The 17387-nt window shown below is 41.4% G+C and overlaps 1 protein-coding gene and 1 pseudogene across 2 annotated transcripts in view; both read right to left on the bottom strand.

Moving 5' to 3' along the window:
- Nucleotides 1-17387, bottom strand: part of ALDH7A1 (aldehyde dehydrogenase 7 family member A1) — a 51339-nt gene that overhangs the window by 11933 nt on the left and 22019 nt on the right. Inside the window, exons 8-13 of one of the 2 annotated variants that reach the window (XM_017501007.1) lie at nt 15007-15084; nt 11825-11922; nt 9132-9173; nt 6910-7004; nt 3250-3334; nt 1536-1642 (exon numbers count right to left, since the gene is read on the bottom strand). In XM_017501007.1, the coding sequence (XP_017356496.1) occupies nt 1536-1642; nt 3250-3334; nt 6910-7004; nt 9132-9173; nt 11825-11922; nt 15007-15084 (505 nt within the window). The remainder of the gene's footprint in view (nt 1-1535; nt 1643-3249; nt 3335-6909; nt 7005-9131; nt 9174-11824; nt 11923-15006; nt 15085-17387) is intronic. The other variant, XM_017501008.1, reaches the window with a different exon arrangement.
- Nucleotides 356-455, bottom strand: LOC119467295 (annotated as a pseudogene).

The following is a 17387-nucleotide window of genomic DNA, read 5'->3' as shown; positions in this document are numbered from 1 at the left end:
TAGTAGAGACGGGGTTTCACCATGTTGACCAGGATGGTCTCGATCTCTTGACCTCGTGATCCACCCGCCTCAGCCTCCCAAAGTGCTGGGATTACAGGCTTGAGCCACCGCACCCGGCCTGTTAAATTGTTTTAATACTTATAGTATGTATTTTTTTTATTCCTTACCTTAACTGACTTTTTAAGATTACCAATAGATTCTAATTGCTCTGAATACAAAGTCTCCTACTGTGTTATGAAAAGGAATTCTCCTTTCCATACAAATATTTAGGGACCCAATTCAAAAGCAACCATGACTGAGTTTCTTCTGTGTCCTTCCAGAAATGTCCATGCATTTTTTTTCTGTTGTCTTTTTTTTAAATATGGAATGCTTCATGAATTTGCATATCATCCTTGTGCATGGGTCATGCTAATCTCTGTATCATTCCAATTTTAGTATATGTGCTGTCAAAGCAAGCATTGTTGTCATTCTTTAAAATGTATTTGTGGCCAGGTGTGGTGGCTCACGCCTGTAATCCCAGCACTTTGGGAGGCCAAGGCAGGTAGATCATGAGGTCAGGAGTTCCAGACCAGCCTGGCCAACATGGTGAAACCCCTTCTCTACTAAAAATACAAAAATTAGCTGGGTATGGTGGCAGGTGCCTGTAATCCCAACTACTCCGGGAGGCTGAGACAGGAGAATCACCTGAACCCAGGAGGCAGAAGTTGCAGTGAGCCAGGATCACGCCACTGTACTCCAGTCTGGGCAAGACAGTGAGACTCAGTCTCAAAAAAAAAAAAAAAAACATGTATTTCTGGCCAGTCACGGTGGTTCATGCCTGTAATCTCAACACTTTGGGAGGCCAAGGTGGGTGAATCGCCTGAGTTCAGGAGTTCAAGACCAGCCTGGGCAACATGGTAAAACCCCATCTCTACCAAAAATACAAAGAGTCGTCAGGGGTGGTGATGTCACCTGTAGTCCCAGCTACTCAGGAGGCTGAAGTGGGAGGACTGCTTTAGCCCAGGAGGCAGAGGTTGCAGTGATCCAAGATCAGGCACCACTGCACTCCAGCCTGGGCAGCAGAGCAAGACCCTGTCACAAAAACAAACAGGGTCAAGGGTGGTGGCTCATGCCTGTAATACCAACACATGGGGAGGGCAAGGTAGGTGGATCACTTGAGGCCAGCAGTTGGAGACCAGCCTGGCTAACACGGGAAACCCCATCTCTACCAAAAAAAATGCAAAAATTAGCTGGGTATGGGGACGTGCGCCTGTAATCCAGCCACTTGGGAGGCTGAAGCAGGAGAATCACTTGAACCCGGGAAGCAGAGGTTGCAGTGAGCTGAGATCACACCACTGAACTCCAGCCTGGGTGACAGAGTGGCACTCTGTCTCAAAAGCAAAAAACAAACAAAAACATGTATTTCCACTTAAAATAAAGACAGGAAAAGAAGGATGTCAAATGGGGTGACTTTTCCAATATGCCCAGAGCCCTGCTTGTGTCTAAGGGAAAAGAAGGTTAAAAAGCTGTTACACTGATCTCAGTGCAACCCTTACCTTGCCTCCATAGACCACTGTGCCACCTTCTTTCTTTGCTTCTTCCACTGCTCCAAGAAACATGCTCACTGCCTGTTTAGTGTGGAGTGGCCCATAGAGAACATTAGCTGGAGAGAGAAAAGGAAGCCTGGCTCATCATTTTGCCCTTTATGGCATCATTTTATTATTAGAACAGATTTCTCAATGAATGGACCAATCCCTTCCTATATGCTCTCAATTGAGAACATAAGTCAGCATCCTTTTTCCATAAAGAACCAGATGGTAAATATGTTATGCTTTGGAGGACGTACGTGGTCTCCATCACAATACTCAACTCCGTCACTGTAGTGCAAAAGCAGCCACAAATTACATGCAAATAAGTAGGTATGGCTATGTGCCATGAAACTTGCTTTACAGAAACAGGCAGGACCAAGTTTGTTTGCCAACCTCTAGTTTAAAGGAATGGCTATCAATTAATCAAAGCACTGCACTCAAAATATAGGATCAGTTTACTCATTACAGTGTGACCATTCTCTAAGGAACTGTCACAGTCAGCAGTTGGTGCATAATTCAAGGGGGAAGAGAATGACGCTGTCCTATGTTATGGCTGCTGGAGACCAGAGCACTGACAGTGACCCAGTGACAGAGGAAGAAGGAAGCTATAGGTAGGCCTCTATGAGGAGGAGGCATGCTAGCAAAGCCATCCCCACCCTGGGTCAAGAATGTTTCCAGGAGACAGCACAGCACAGCAGGACAGAGCCTGGCATGCCTGGAACATGAAAGGAGGTTGGAGAAGATGGAACTCTGAAAGCAAGAGGGAAAATGGACACAGGAAGGCTGGTGAGAAGGCAAGCAGGGCAGGAGGCAGACAGCAGACCATTAAGGATCAGGAGCCTGAGAAAAAGAAGGAATCAAGAGGACTCTAGGTTTTAATCTAAAAGCAGGCCTGGCACAATGGCTCACACCTGTAATCCTAGCACTTTGGGAGGCCGAGGCAGGCAGATCATTTCAGGTCAGGAGTTCGAGACCAGCCTGACCAACAAAGTGAAACGCTGTCTCTACTAAAAATACAAAAATCAGTCGGGCATGGTGACACACACCTGTAATCACAGCTATTCGGGAGGCTGAGGCAGGAGAATTGCTTGAACCCAGGAGACAGAGGTCGCAGTGAGCCGAGATCACGCCACTGCATTCCAGCTTGGGCAACAGAGTAAAACCATGTCTCAAAAAAAAAAAAAAAAAAAAAAAAAAAAAAAAAAAAAAAAAAAAAAAAAAAAAAAAAAAAAAAAAAAAAAAAAAAAAAAAAAAAAAAGAAAAAAGAAAAGGAAAAAAAATTTAAAAGCAATGAGAAGTATTCTATGCAGGAGAGTGAATTATCTGATTACGTTCTAAAAATCACTCTGTAGCAATACATGCAGAAAGGTCAATTAGGGGATTCTTAAAGCCTTCCACAAGAGGGATAATGTTGGCTTGGACAAGGGTAATAGTAATGAGAGAGAAGCTCACTAAATCTCATCCCATCTAAACAACCTCTCCTCATCTTACCCACCAGCCCACATCAAGCACCCAGGATCAAAACCTAGAAGCAGACATGATATCCCAAAGCCTAATAATCTGCTTCACGTGCCTTCAGTCCTCTCAGAGAAGGGAAAGAAACTCCAAAACTCAGATCAGAAACACTTGTAAACAACAGCTCTCAAAAAGGGATCCTTGGAAAACAGAAGGAGATACTCACAGTCCCATGGGTTCCCAACTCGGATCTGTGCATAGGCCTTTTTAAGTCTGTTTACAACCTCATCATGGATGCTTTCATGCACAAACTAAGCAAAAAAAGAGTTATTTGAGGGCATAGTACAATGTACACATTTTTAAACAATGAATAATATTATTGAAAGTTATTGAAATATGGTAATCTCTAAAAACATAGGCAAATCAAAGCATGTTTTATTTTTAATTATATTATTTCTCATTTTAATATTAACTATATGAAGTTTAAAATTTCCTTTTAGGTAGATGTTAGAATAAAATCATAAGCCATATCTTTTTTTTTTTTTTTTTTTTTAAACAGAGTCTCACTCTGTCACCCAGGCTAAAGTGCAGTGGTGCAATCTCAGCTCATTGCAACCTCCACCTCCCAGGTTCAACTGATTCTCATACCTCAGCCTCCCAAGTGGCTGGGATTATAGGCACCCACTACCACGCCTGGCTAATTGTTTGTATTTTTAGAAGAGATGGGCTTTTGCCATGCTGGCCAGGTTGGTCTTGAACTCCTGACCTCAGATGATCCACCCACCTCGGCCTCCCAAAGTGCTGGGATTACAGGCATAAGCCACTGCACCCCATCCATAAGCCATGTCTTTATCAAGTTTCCAAGGACGTATTTGGCTAAACTTCACAAATACATTAAAGAAGGCCTCAAGTACATCTGTCCCATACTATAACTCTAAGTCTGAGTGAACACAGAGCACAGTGGTAACTAACTGCTGCTTGGTAACTACAAACACTTAGCCCCAGGCCACACAGGTCTCCAGAGGAGGCCTTAATTACGTGAGGATAACCCTTGCACACTCTGGGTAGTTGTGAGGTCCATGCTATGCTCCTAGTGGCAGAGCTGAACTTGCCAAACCATCTATTCTCTGAGTTAGTCTCCATGTGATGAATGAATTGACATTATGAGAACTAGTCATGAAGCAGCCCACAGTATTGGAATTTATATATATATATATATATATATACACACACACACACACACACAGACACACACACACACACATATATATGTGCTGCTAACTCTAAGGAAATCTATTTGAACAATGGCTAATATTATCTATTAATATTTAACACTAATATAAAGGACATCTATGAATATTTGCTCCAAAACACACACAAAAAATAAAAATTGGCTGAATAGTGAAATATTTGGCTTTCATGTAATTTCATATTTTACCATGTAATGAAGGATATAATCATTTGGAGTACATAGTTTTTTCTTAGCTTTAATGTAATCTTTAATGGCAATTTAATGTGTATGATGAACAAATTTAATAAACTGTAACGTTACAAATATAGTATCAGATTTTTTAAGAATCTCAGCTATGTAAAAATAAAGATTTATTTTCATTTGTGCAAAACACCTGAATAAAAACAAGTATGAAAATTGTGAGAGGCTGGGCACGGTGGCTCACACCTATAATCCCAGCACTTTGGGAGGCCGAGGCAGGCAGATTACCTGAGGTCAGGAGTTTGAGATCAGCCTGGTAAATATGGCAAAACCCTGTCTCTACTAAAAATACAAAACTTAGCCAGGCATGGTGGTGGGCACCTGGAGTCCCAGCTATGTGGGAGGCTGAGGCAGGAGAATCACTTGAACCTGGGAGGTGGAGGTTGTGGTGAGCTGAGATCATGCCATTGCACTGCACCCTTGCTGACAGAGCAAGATTCCATCTCACAAAAAAAAAATGAGACAAGTGTAAGAAAGATAAAGATAAATTTCATATATCTTTTAGCTTATTCTAATTAATTTAGATGACAGTTTTATAAAGAATTGTTCACACTCATCGTGAATGAGAGCAAAAGCCCAAAGCCAATTCCTTAATAATGCAACTGAAGGTCTTTTTTATTACAAAAGGAAAACTCAACAATAAAAAATGGCTCAAGTTCAAAAGAGCTAAAAATAATTTTTTTAAATGGTAAATGCAGCCAAATTTTGTACCTAACTAAAACTTGCTCAGGGCGGGGTGTGGTAGCTCCTGCCTATAATCCCAGCACTCTGGGAGGCCAAGGTGGGTGGATCAATTGAGGTGAGGGGTTCAAGACCAGCCTAGCTAACAAGGGGAAACCTCATCTCTACTAAAAACACAAAAATTAGCCAGGCATGGTGGTGCACGCCTATAATCCCAGCTACTCAGGAGGCTGAGTCAGGAGAATTACTTGAACCCAGGAGGTGGAGGTTGCAGTGAGCAAGATTGCACCGCTACACTCCAGCCTGGCAATAGAGCAAGACTCTGTCTCAAAAAACAAGAAAAAACTGGCTCAGTTATTGTATAGTCTTTTAATACAATAAAGTCATGAAAATCAAAGCTGTAACACATACTAAACTGATGTCCAGCTCAATCTTAAGTATAGATATTAAACTTCCCAAATCCCACACTGAAGCTAAATCATATCTCCCCTTATATACACTTAATATATATATATATATATATATATATATATATATATATATATATATATATATTTGAGACGGAGTTTGGCTCTTGTTACCCAGGCAGGAGTGCAATGGCGTGATCTCAGCTCACCGCAACCTCCACCTCCTGGGTTCAAGCAATTCTCCTGCCTCAGCCTCCCGAGTAGCTGGGACTACGGGTGTGTGCCACCATGCCCAGCTAATTTTTGTATTTTTAGTAGAGACGGGGTTTCACCACGTTGACCAGGATGGTCTCGATCTCTTGACCTTGTGATCTACCTGCCTCAGCCTCCCAAAGTGCTGGGATTATAGGTGTGAGCCACCACACCCGGCCCACTTAATGTTAATCTGTGGTTTTTATATATATGCATGCAGACTACATACGTATATAGAGAGGTCAAGGGTATACAGAATCATTTGCTTTTCAATGAATCATGTCATTTCAAGTCAAAGCTAAGATTAGACTTGAGGCTAAAAATTAAAATGTTTATTGATTGATTGGTTGAGACAGAATGTTGCCCTGTCCCCAGGGCCAGAGAACAGTGGTGCAGTCATGGCTCATTGCAGCCTCCTTGTCCTGGGCTCTATCAATCCCCCTGCCTCAGCCTCCCAAGTAGGTGGCTGGGACTACAAGCATGAGCCATCATGCCTGGCTAATGTTTTTTAACTTTTTTTAGAGACAGGGTATTGCTATGTTGCCCAAGCTGGTCTCGAACTACTAGGCTCCAGCAATCCTCCTGCCTTGGCCTCCCAAAATGTTGGAATTATATGTTCGAGCCACCGTGCCCAGCCCAAAATGTTTAAAATGTTTTACTACTTAAAATGTTTTTAGAAAAGAGCAAGATTCTATTTTTAGCTAATAGTTTAATAATTTTTAACATTTTTATCTTGTTTTATCTCTAAGTTACATTGGACTTTTTCCATATTGTTCTAGGAGTAGGACTGAAAATAGTTCTCATCTCCTAGTCCAACTCCAATCAACTGGTGGTGGAATCCCAATTAGCTTGGGGTAGGGAAAAGGCAAAGTTCCTGATTGATTAACAACATGTGCCATGAGCACAGAAAGAGAACTGGGCCACATATTTGTCAGCTGCATCTAGAGAGCACGTTGTTCTAGCAGTATTGCTGACACCTCCCTAACAGCAGACCTCGTTAAAAAGTAGTGTTTAAGAGCAAGACAATCTCACGGGCCTATGCAGACATACTCACCAGTCGCCTCGCAGTGGTACACCTCTGGCCAGCTGTTCCCACAGCAGCAAAGAGAGCTGATGGAACAACTAAGTTGAGGTCTGCATCTTCAAAGGCTTAAGAAAGCATAAACACATCCATTAGTGAAGCAAAACAGGTAGACAGGTATTTGTTAGCTGGTATAAAACAATGTGGGGTTTTTTTTTTTTTTTTTTTTTTGAGACGGAGTTTCACTCGTCACCCAGGCTGGAGTGCAATGGTATGATCTTAGCTCACTGCAACCTCCCGCTCCGAGGTTCAAGCAATTCTCCTGCCTCAGCCTCCCAAGTGGCCGGGATTACAGGCATGTGCTACCACACTCAGCTAATTTTTGTAATTTTAGTAGAAATGGGGTTTCACCATGTTGGTCAGGTCAGTCTTGAACTCCTGACCTCAAGTGATCTACCCACGTCAGACTCCCAAAGTGCTGGGATTACAGGTATGAGTCACAACGCCCGGCCGACAATGTTTTTATAAAGTGCAGTAAGAGAACATCAAAACTATTGTTGTAAAGTAAGCATATTAACATCACAGAGATATATACACACATCAGGGTAGAAAGGCAGACTCTTTTTCCAAGGAAGACCATGAGCTCTATAATCTTTACCCAGATATAAAGGGGTAAATTGAGGTTCCCACTCCTCTGGCCTCTTCATCTTTTATTTCTCAGGGGTTTTTATGTCTATTCTTTTTTTTTTTTTTTGAGATGGGGTCTCACTCTGTCACCCAGGTTGGAAAGAGTGGCACTGCAGCCTTGACCTTGTAGACTCAGTCAATCCTCCCACATCAGCCTCCCAGTGGCTAGGACTACAGGTGCGTACCACCACACCCAGGTAATTTTTGTATTTTTGTAGGGATGGGGTTTCACCATGTTGTCCAGGCTGGTCTCAAATTCGTCCTCCTTGGCCTTCCAAATGCTGGGATTACAGGTGTGAGCCACCACACCCCGCCTATTTTAACTTTTCAAGCCTCGGTTTCCTCATCTAAAAAATGGGGCAATGATGCCTAGGGTAATAATGGATGGTAGTAGACAGTTAAGGAAGAGCTGTGCTCTGAGGTCTGGCTGCCAAGATACAAGTAGTAGCATTTGTCATTTGCTATCCTGTTACTTCAGGTACGTAATCATTTTAAGTCTCAGAATACAACCTTCAAATTAGATTAATAGCAGTATTTATTTCATAGGATTGTTGTAGGGATTAAATAAAATAATGAATATAAAACAGCTGACCACAATACCTGGCAGACACTAGTGCTCACTAAATGCGAACTTTGTTTTTTACTGAAGTCTCTCTTTAAAAGTTCATCCGGAAGCTGGGCACAGTGGCTCACACCTATAATCCAAGAACTTTGGGAAGCTGAAGCAGGTGGATCACCTAAGGTCAGGAGTTCGAGACCAGACTGGTCAACTTAGTGAAACCCCATCTCTACTAAAAATACAACAATTACCCAGGTGTGGTGGTGTGTGCATGTAATCCCAGCTACTTGGGAGGCTGAGGCAGGAGAATAGCTTGAACCTGGGAGATGGAGGTTGCAGTGAGCCAAGATCATGCCATTGCACTCCAGTCTGGGCAACAGAGTGAGACTCCATCTCAAAAAAAAAAAGTTCATCCAGAACAAACCCTTCACCATCTACTTCTCATATCTTACACATACTTCTTATGCGTGTCATCTACAAATATCTAAGCATTTTTGTGACAAATTCAGACAGGTGAAAAAGAGCATTAAGTAATCTCTAAGCCTATAGGTGATTTTCTAAAAATGCCTTAAGGACATGTTTCTTCCCAATATAAAAGCACTCAATATTCCACTAAAGACAAAACAATGTTTTGAAATCTAAAGTAATGATCAAGTCACATAAGAGTTACTTAAGTTATTCTAGAGAAATATAGCCAGTTTTCAGCCAACAGAAGAAGAAAAAACAAGAAATAATGCCACACTCCATTGGCAATGGAAGCCTTATTCACAGGTTCTAGATCCCAGGTAACATGTTCTAAATATAATGCCTTTCCTTCCTAGTTACCTCTGCCTTCGAACAAAGCTTGTGTCCTATCTCCCCAGTAAAATTCCTAAACACAGGAACTAGGTCTCAGGCATAAGCAACATGGAAGAAATGAGATCCTAAATGAGACAAATTCCATATATTCAGGATGGCGATTGCAGAAACTATGATGAGAAAACAAACAAAAACGAAAGGGCAGCCTTACCAATAATGGCATTATTTCCTCCAAGTTCCAACAAACTTCTCCCTTTAAAAAAATTACACGTACAAATGAATGGCTAGTTCTGTATTTACTACACACTGCTATATAGCCTAACCCCAACTGTTAAATTATATAGCCTGTCCTATTATTTTTTATATAGCCTATCCCAATCATACAGCTATCTCAATTACACCCTATTCCAATTATTTTTCAACTTATTTTCTCATTTTAAAGTAGCATTACTATTGTATCAATATCAAATGCCCTGATTTTGGTAACTACCGTGGTTATGCAAGAGAAAAGTCCATAATCTTAGGAAATACCCCAAAATATTTAGTAATAATAAAGGAAAGCAACATCTTCAACTTACTCCAAACAGTTCAAGAATAATATGCACTCACAGAATGTGTGTGTGTGAATAGATGTTGCTGAAGTGTATGCATAGATGTTGCTGGAGAGAGAGAAAATGATCAATCAAATGGGACAAAATGTAGGCAATTAGGGTATACAGGAATTCTTTATGTTGGCCTTATAATTTTAGGTTTGAAATTATACAAGAAAGTCTACAGGCAAACCAAACCACCCTGAATGCGCCCTCTCTTGTCTGAAACTACTCAAGAAAAAAAAGTAAAATGGGGCAGTCACTATAGCAAACGGCATGGCAATTATCCCAAAAAAATTAAACAGAGTCTAGCCAACATGGCAAGACCCTGTCTCTACAAAAATTAAAACAAATTAGCTGGGCATGGTAGTGCCTGCCGGTAGTCCCAGCTACTCGGGAGGATGAAGCCCAGGAATTTGAGATGACAGTGAGCCATGATCGCACCACTGCACTCCAGCCTGGGCCAACAGAACGAGACTGTCTCATATAAATGAATGAATGAACGAATGAATGAACAACTACATGATCAAGCAATTTCATTTCTGAGTATAAGCAGGGACTCCATATTTATTTGTACACCAATATTCACAGTAGTATTATTCACAATAGCTGTAAGGTGACAGCAACCCATGTGCATCAGCTGATGAATTAGTAAAGTAAATGTGGTATATAAATATGATAAAATATCATGTAGCCTTATTTTATTTTATTAATTTTTCTTTTTTTTTCTGAGACAGGGTCTGACTCTGCTGCCCAGGCTGCGGTTTGGTAGCATGATCATGGCTTACTGCAACCTCAACCTCCTGGTCTCAAGCAGTTCCCCCACCTCAGCCTCCCAAGCAGCTGGACCACCATGCCCAGCTTATTCTCGTACATTTTTTTGGCAGAGACAGGGTCTTGCCATGTTGCCCATGCTGGGCTCAAACTCTTGGGCTCAGATCCCACCCGTCTTGGCCTCCCAAAGTGCTAGGATTACAGGCATGAGCCACTATGCCCAGCTTATTATATAGCCTTAAAAATGAAATCCTATTACATGCTACAAGATAGTTGTGCCTTGTACACATCATGGTAAGTGACATAAAGTAGTCCCTAAAGGACAAATACTTATGATTCCATTCATATGAAAGATGTCAAAATCAATGAAACGGAGAGAAGGGTAGCTACCAAGAGCTGGGTGTAAGGGAAGGAGGGATTAGTGTTTATAGGGTATGGAGTTTCAGTTTTGCAAGATGAAAAAGTTCTAAAGATAGGCTGTACAATAATGTGAATGTACTTGACACTACTGAACTATGTACCATCTTAACCATTTTTAAGTAAATTTTATGTTGTGTGGACTTCTCCTCACAATAAGAGAGGAAGGAAGGAAGGAAGGAAGGAAGGAAGGAAGGAAGGAAGGAAGGGAGGGAGGGAGGGAGGGAGGGAGGAAGGAAGAAGGGAGAGAGGGAGGGAAGGAAAGAAGGAAAGAAAGAAGGAAGGAAGGAAAGAAGGAAGAAAGGAAGGAAAGAAAGATGAAAGAAAGGAGGGAGGGAGGGAGGAAAGGAGGGAGGGAAAGAAAGAACATCCTTTTGATGTTACTATAAATTGAATTGTTTTCTGAATTTCATTTTTGGATTGTTCATTGTTAATGCATAGAAATACAATTGATTTTTGTATATCAACCTTGTGTTCTACAACCTTGCTGATCTTTTTTATTAGGTCAGCAAGGTTGTAGCGCACAAGATTGATATACAAAAATCTATGTTGGCAATGCCTACAGAGTTAAATGGCTGACAGATTAACTAGTCAAGTCTCGTCTTATGCTGGGGTTAAAGTCTAAAATTCAACCTAGCAGCCAAAAATTCATAGCCAATATTATCCTTGAAAACTTTGGAAATCATCCATAAAGCACAGTACAGTATACAAAGCTATGTCTATACAACCTTTTTCAATCATGTATCCATGAAATATACATGAGAAAAGAGCAGATTTAAGCCTTTTATTCCATACTCACTCTAAGTTCTGTATTCAGTGCTCCTGTTTAAATGATGACATTTTTCTTCTTTAATTTGCCAAACAGGACTAGTAGAATTTGATAAATATTTTACTATATCCATTTAGAGAGAAATGACTTCTTTTCATAAATTTTAGTATTTAAATTTAGGACCTCCCTAACATTCAACTGCTAATAACTGTACCCTTTTCTTTTACTTAGACATTCAAATAAACATGACCACTGTCTCCATGGAAAAGGTTGAGGGGAAAACAAAAACTCAACTTTTAGATTTCACCTCCATATTTGAGAGATTAAAATCCTTATTAGAAAACCAACACTTACCAAACCTCTCCTGCACCATCAGGGCCACCTGTTTTCCCACCTGAGTGCTCCCAGTGAAGGAAAGCAGGTTCACTCGTTCATCTTTGGCCATTGCCGTGCTGCAGGGGAACAGACGGGGTCAGTCAGACCATGGAGAACCCAGGAATGGCAGAGAACCCAGGAATGGCAACAAATGGTACCGAACGCTGAAGTTCCCTTGGAAAAGCAGTCCCTCAAAGCTAAAGGAAAGTCTATCCCAGGGGAGCAATGGAAGGTCTTCAATGAAAAGGGACAAAAAGCTTTTCATAAGTAAGGCAGAACATGCTAACCTGCTGTGAGCATTTGAATAGAAATCACCTAGAGGAAGCTGTTAGGGAAGAAAGTCTTTCCTGTTATGATCTCAGCATTTCCTTGCTGAGCATTCCAGTTTTACAGACTTTTAACTGCTCTATAATTTTTTTTTTTTTTTTTTTTTTTTTGGGACGGAGTTTCGCTCTTGTTACCCAGGCTGGAGTCCAATGGCGCGATCTCGGCTCACCGCAACCTCCGCCTCCTGGGTTCAGGCAATTCTCCTGCCTCAGCCTCCTGAGTAGCTGGGATTACAGGTATGCACCACCATGCCCAGCTAATTTTTTTGTATTTTTAGTAGAGACGGGGTTTCACCGTGTTGACCAGGATGGTCTCGATCTCTTGACCTCGTGATCCACCCGCTTCGGCCTCCCAAAGTGCTGGGATTACAGGCTTGAGCCACCGTGCCCGGCCCTATAATTCTTTTAAGAACTAAAGCTTGGGCAGGATGAGCCTGGGCAACATGGTGAAACCTCGTCTCCACAAAAAATTCTAAAATTAGCCAGGTGTGGTGGCATGCGCCTGTAGTCCCAGCTACTTGGGAGGCTACTTGGAGTCTGAGAGGGGGGGATCGTTGGAACCTGGGAGGCAGAGGTTGCAGTGAGCCTAGATCATGCCACTGTACTACAGCCTAGGTGACAAGAGACGCTGTCTCAAAAAAGTAAAATAAATAAATAATTAAAAATTAAAACTTGGCCAGGCGCAGTGGTTCATGTCTGTAATTCCAGCACTTGGGGAGGCCAAAACAGGTGGATCACCTGAGGTCGGGAGTTCGAGACCAGACTCACCAAAATGGTGAAACCCCATCTCTACTCAACATAAAAAATTAGCCGGGTATGGGGGCAGGTGCCTATAGTCCCAGCTACTTGGGAGGCTGAAGCAGGAGAATCGCTTGAACCCGGGAGGCAGAGGTTGCAGCGAACCAAGATTGTGCCATTGCATTCCAGCCTGGGCAACAAAAGTGAAACTATGTCTCAAAAAACAAGATAGTAAAATTAAATTAAAAATTAAGACTTAAAAGCCTGTAGGGAAATGTCCTAAAGCAGGGGACCCCCAAGCCCCAGGACGCCAACCAGTACCAGTCTGTGGCCTATTAGGAACCAGGGTGCACAGCAGGAGGTGAGCAAGTAAGTGGGCCAGTAAGCATTACTCCCTGAGCTCCACCTCCTGTCACATCAGCAGCAGCATTACATTTTCATAGGAGGGTGAACCCTATTGTCAACTGCGCCTGCACGGGATCTGGACTGTGTGCTCCTGATGAGAATCTAACTAATGCCTGATGATCTAAGGTGGGGTGGTTTCATCATAAAACCATCCCCTTGCTGTGAACCATGGAAAAATTGTCTTCCACAAAACCAGTCCCAGTCCCTGGTGCCAAAAAGGTTGGGGACTTCTATCTTAAAGTATTCCTCATGGAAGCTGACTTGTAAAGGCTATGCCAGGATTTCCAGTTGCTTCTAAGGAATGCAGATCAGACACTATTGATTTGATCCTCTCTGTTCCAAGTTCAGTGCTTCAAAGAGTCCAATGTGAGCCAAGGAGGGCAGCCACAGTATCAGTCTAACGTAGGGCTGGACAGCTTGGCTCAATTACCTAGGTCAGTCTTCCCAGGTTCAAAACTAGCTGTAGTTCAGTCTTCCCAGCAAGCATAAGCACTAATACTCAAAGTGGCTGCTACTTAACATGCTCCTGCACATACTACCATAATTATCTGAGCAATTGCAAGGTCAACATGAAGGACTAGACTCCCAGAATGCAACAATACAGTCAAAGGCCGAAAGACTCATGTTTTAAATGACACTTGGATAATACTTCACTCTGCGCTGTACATGTAAGAGTTGTATTTTCTAAAATTTTCTCAACAATATGAAAAACAGAGTAATGTATTGCCCCTTTTAGAGATTGCCAGGAAGTACATTAAAAGCGTTGGAAGAAGAGACTACACTTTAGCCACACCAGAATGGGTTGTAAGATTTGACTCCTAGAAAACTCACCTAATGAAAGTCTAAGCTGGTAAGAACAACCTCAGCTTCATCCCTGTTCAGCGCAATTATAGTCCATGTCATCTTAACATCATGCCAAGTAAAAGCAGCAAGACATAGAAGGCCGCATATTGTATGAGTGCATTTATACAAAGTGTCTCAAATAGGCAAATCCATACAGGACAGAAAAGTCTTTAGCAGCTGTCAGGGCATGAGTGTAGGGGGAATCGGAAGAGATGGCCAATGGATATGGAATTTCTTTCTAGGCTGATCAAAATGTCCTGGAATAAGATAATGGTGACAGCTTCACAATACTCTGAATATTCTAAAAACCACTATATTGTACACTTTAAAAGAGAGAATTTTATGGTATGTGAATTATGAATTATATGGCAATTAAAAAGGAAAAAAACAATTTTATTAAAAAAAAGCTATGTTCCTAGGGTTCCCTTTTACCGTCATCTGAGAAACTCAGACAGAAGGCTAGGTTCTTGGTGGGCAGTGAGACCCCAGACTTCCATTCCATAGCTTTCTTTGTAAGTAAACACCTTGATAAACCTGTAAGTAAACACCTGGATAAACCAAGTGTCAGGGAGTCACAGGCTGCTGACCATTACAGCAGTTTGTTATTTCAGGATATAATAACCTTACAAATAGTACCTCTGGGCAATTAAAAAGACAATTCTTATTCATCCTCCAATAGAGCTTAGGTATTCCTAAAATAATAACCCAACAAAGTCCTTAATAACAATGATTTCAAAAAACCATTCTCATCTCCTTGGTTATAGTGAGTTTCCTATTCTAGTAAAGATGATTCTAGTTGGTCAACCTGAGGTCCTTCAACAGAAGGATGCTCTCAGCCTAGTAACCTACCCAATATCTGCTCCACCACAAGTCAAGGAACAAATTGCACCAGGCAGGTTGTTATCCTCCAGAACCTTGGCTATTATCCTAGAAAGGAAAAACAATTATTAAAGCAATAATTTGATTTCTTAAGACATTTTTTTAAAAAATAAGAATAAATTCCCACCACTTGACTCTCCTTTTTTCAACTTTCTCTCACATCCCTCAAACATACTACTCTCTTGCTTTTTCAGCCCGCTTTTCAATTTCTAAGTCACTGTTCCTAAATGGCCTTCTAACATTAAGAATCCTTTTACACAGACTTTGCCCTCAAACATTCAGACCTGGATGTCTCCTCACGTATTGAAAATGACGTTTTTAAAAAACTATTAGACTTCTTTTTTTTGTCCTAAAAGGATCTTGAGGCCAGGTGTGGTGGCTCATGCCTATAATCCCAATCCTTTGGGAAGCCGAGGCAGTTGGATCACTTGAGCTCAGGAGTTCAAGACCAGCCTGGCAGACATGGTGAAACCCCATCTCTACTAAAAACATAAAAATCAGCTGGGCATGATGGTGACAGCCTGTAATCCCACCTACTCAGGAGGCCAAGATAGGAGAATTGCTTGAACCCAGCAGGCGAAGGTTGCAGGGAGCTGGAGGTTGCAGTGAATCAAGATCATGCCACTGTACTCCAGCCTGGGAGACAGAGCAAGATTCCATCTCAAAAAAAAAAAAAAAAAAAAAAAAAAAAAAAAAAAAAAAAAATCTTGAGAAGAAGGAAAAAACATAAAACATAAATAGAAGACAAAAAGCATTTTCCAGGTAGCTCAACTTATCGTTGTTTTCAAGTATTTTCTGCCAAACTATGAGGATACATCTGGTTCAAGACAGCAGATTCATCATCACTGGGCATCTTTTTTTCTTTTTTTTGGTCTTTCACAAATCTATTAAAACGATGATTAAAAAGGAAAATAAAAAGGGAATAAAAAAATTACAAAAAAAAAAAGGAAATGAAAACGATTAAGGAAATTAGAGGTAGTCTCCACCAGCAAATATGTTTAAACACACCTCTGCAAAGCAGAGTTAGAGAAGTTGTAAAGCACAAACTGGGAAAGGGGAAAGGATCCCCGAAACCTAAAGTAAATCCACAGACACAAAAGAGGGAGCTGGGGCCACTATGCAGAACCTTGAAGGAGCTTGGGGCTGGTTCCCACCAAACCACATCGATCAGAAAACATCAGTACCCTGCAGGCTAAAGAATTGTGGACAAGCAGAGTTTGTTCCCCTGTTAAAACAAGAAATACAGTTACATGCTACTTAAATCTGATTTTGAGTTGTAAAAAGAAAAGACTAAAATCATTCTGGTTTCTCTGAAATAGAATTCCATTCATTTTGAGTTTCCAGAGGACCAAGAGAGCAAAGGTTCTTTTCACCAATCATCTCAACCTACTGGCTACTTTTCAATTTGTTTAAATTTCAAAAAGACCCAAATACCATACTCACTCTCATAGAAAGGATACCATTATCACACCTGAGTAAGTTCCCACCAAATACCCTTTATAGCTGTTTTCTTTCTTCCCTCCAATCCAGGATCCAATCAAGGATCATGGACTGCAGCTCTCATGTTCATGACCAGGTTTCAGGCTGCACAATTCTTTCCAGAGACTTCGGGTGTATATATTGTCTGCACAAGTAGGCTGTACTCTCTTTAAGGGCAAGGCTTTTGTTTTGTGCCTACGGGTAGAGGTTAACAAGCCCCTGTCCCTAAGGTGTGAGAATCTAACTTTAAGTTAAACTCTAGCTCTGTTATCCAAGTTACCCGATAAGTGTCAGGGTGCCATCAATGTTTCTTAGACGACCGGCTTATGGTAAAAATGACCCTGGCCTGGTCACTTGCATCTGAACTGGGATAACTATCAGTGAGCTATTAATGGGAATACCATGCTTTTTGGCTTTTCCTGAGTGCAGTGACACTTGTAACTGCATGTCCCTGTGGCCCCAGAAAGCTACAATTGTTACAAGAGATTCTGGTTTCTGTGGGGCATTAGGCTCTAAGCCAGGGTAACCCTACACCTGTCTGATGTGGCTCTCACTTCCTTGTACCTGTGTCACTGTGACAAGAACACTGATTGAAGAAGAATACCTGATGCCAACCCCCTCACAAGCTATGTTCCTGTCCTACATCCTTCTGAATACATGGAGGAACCATATGTGGGCTGTGGTCATCTTAGGAATCTGAACATTGAATTGAATTTAGGAAGACCTCCTTGTGGCACTGCATCACCCTTGGCTAATTCCAGCAAAATTTGGCATCATTTACTTACTATCTTCCATTACAAAAGCAGGTAACATTTTCAATGCTGTGAAAACTATCAACCAGCATATATTAAACTCCTACATGAATGTTTCAA

Source organism: Cebus imitator, unplaced genomic scaffold, assembly GCF_001604975.1.
Source record: "Cebus imitator isolate Cc_AM_T3 unplaced genomic scaffold, Cebus_imitator-1.0 Scaffold275, whole genome shotgun sequence".
NCBI classification, from domain to species: Eukaryota; Metazoa; Chordata; class Mammalia; order Primates; family Cebidae; genus Cebus; species Cebus imitator.
Note: the sequence above shows the minus strand (reverse complement) of the source record. Positions and strands in the feature narration are given on the sequence as shown.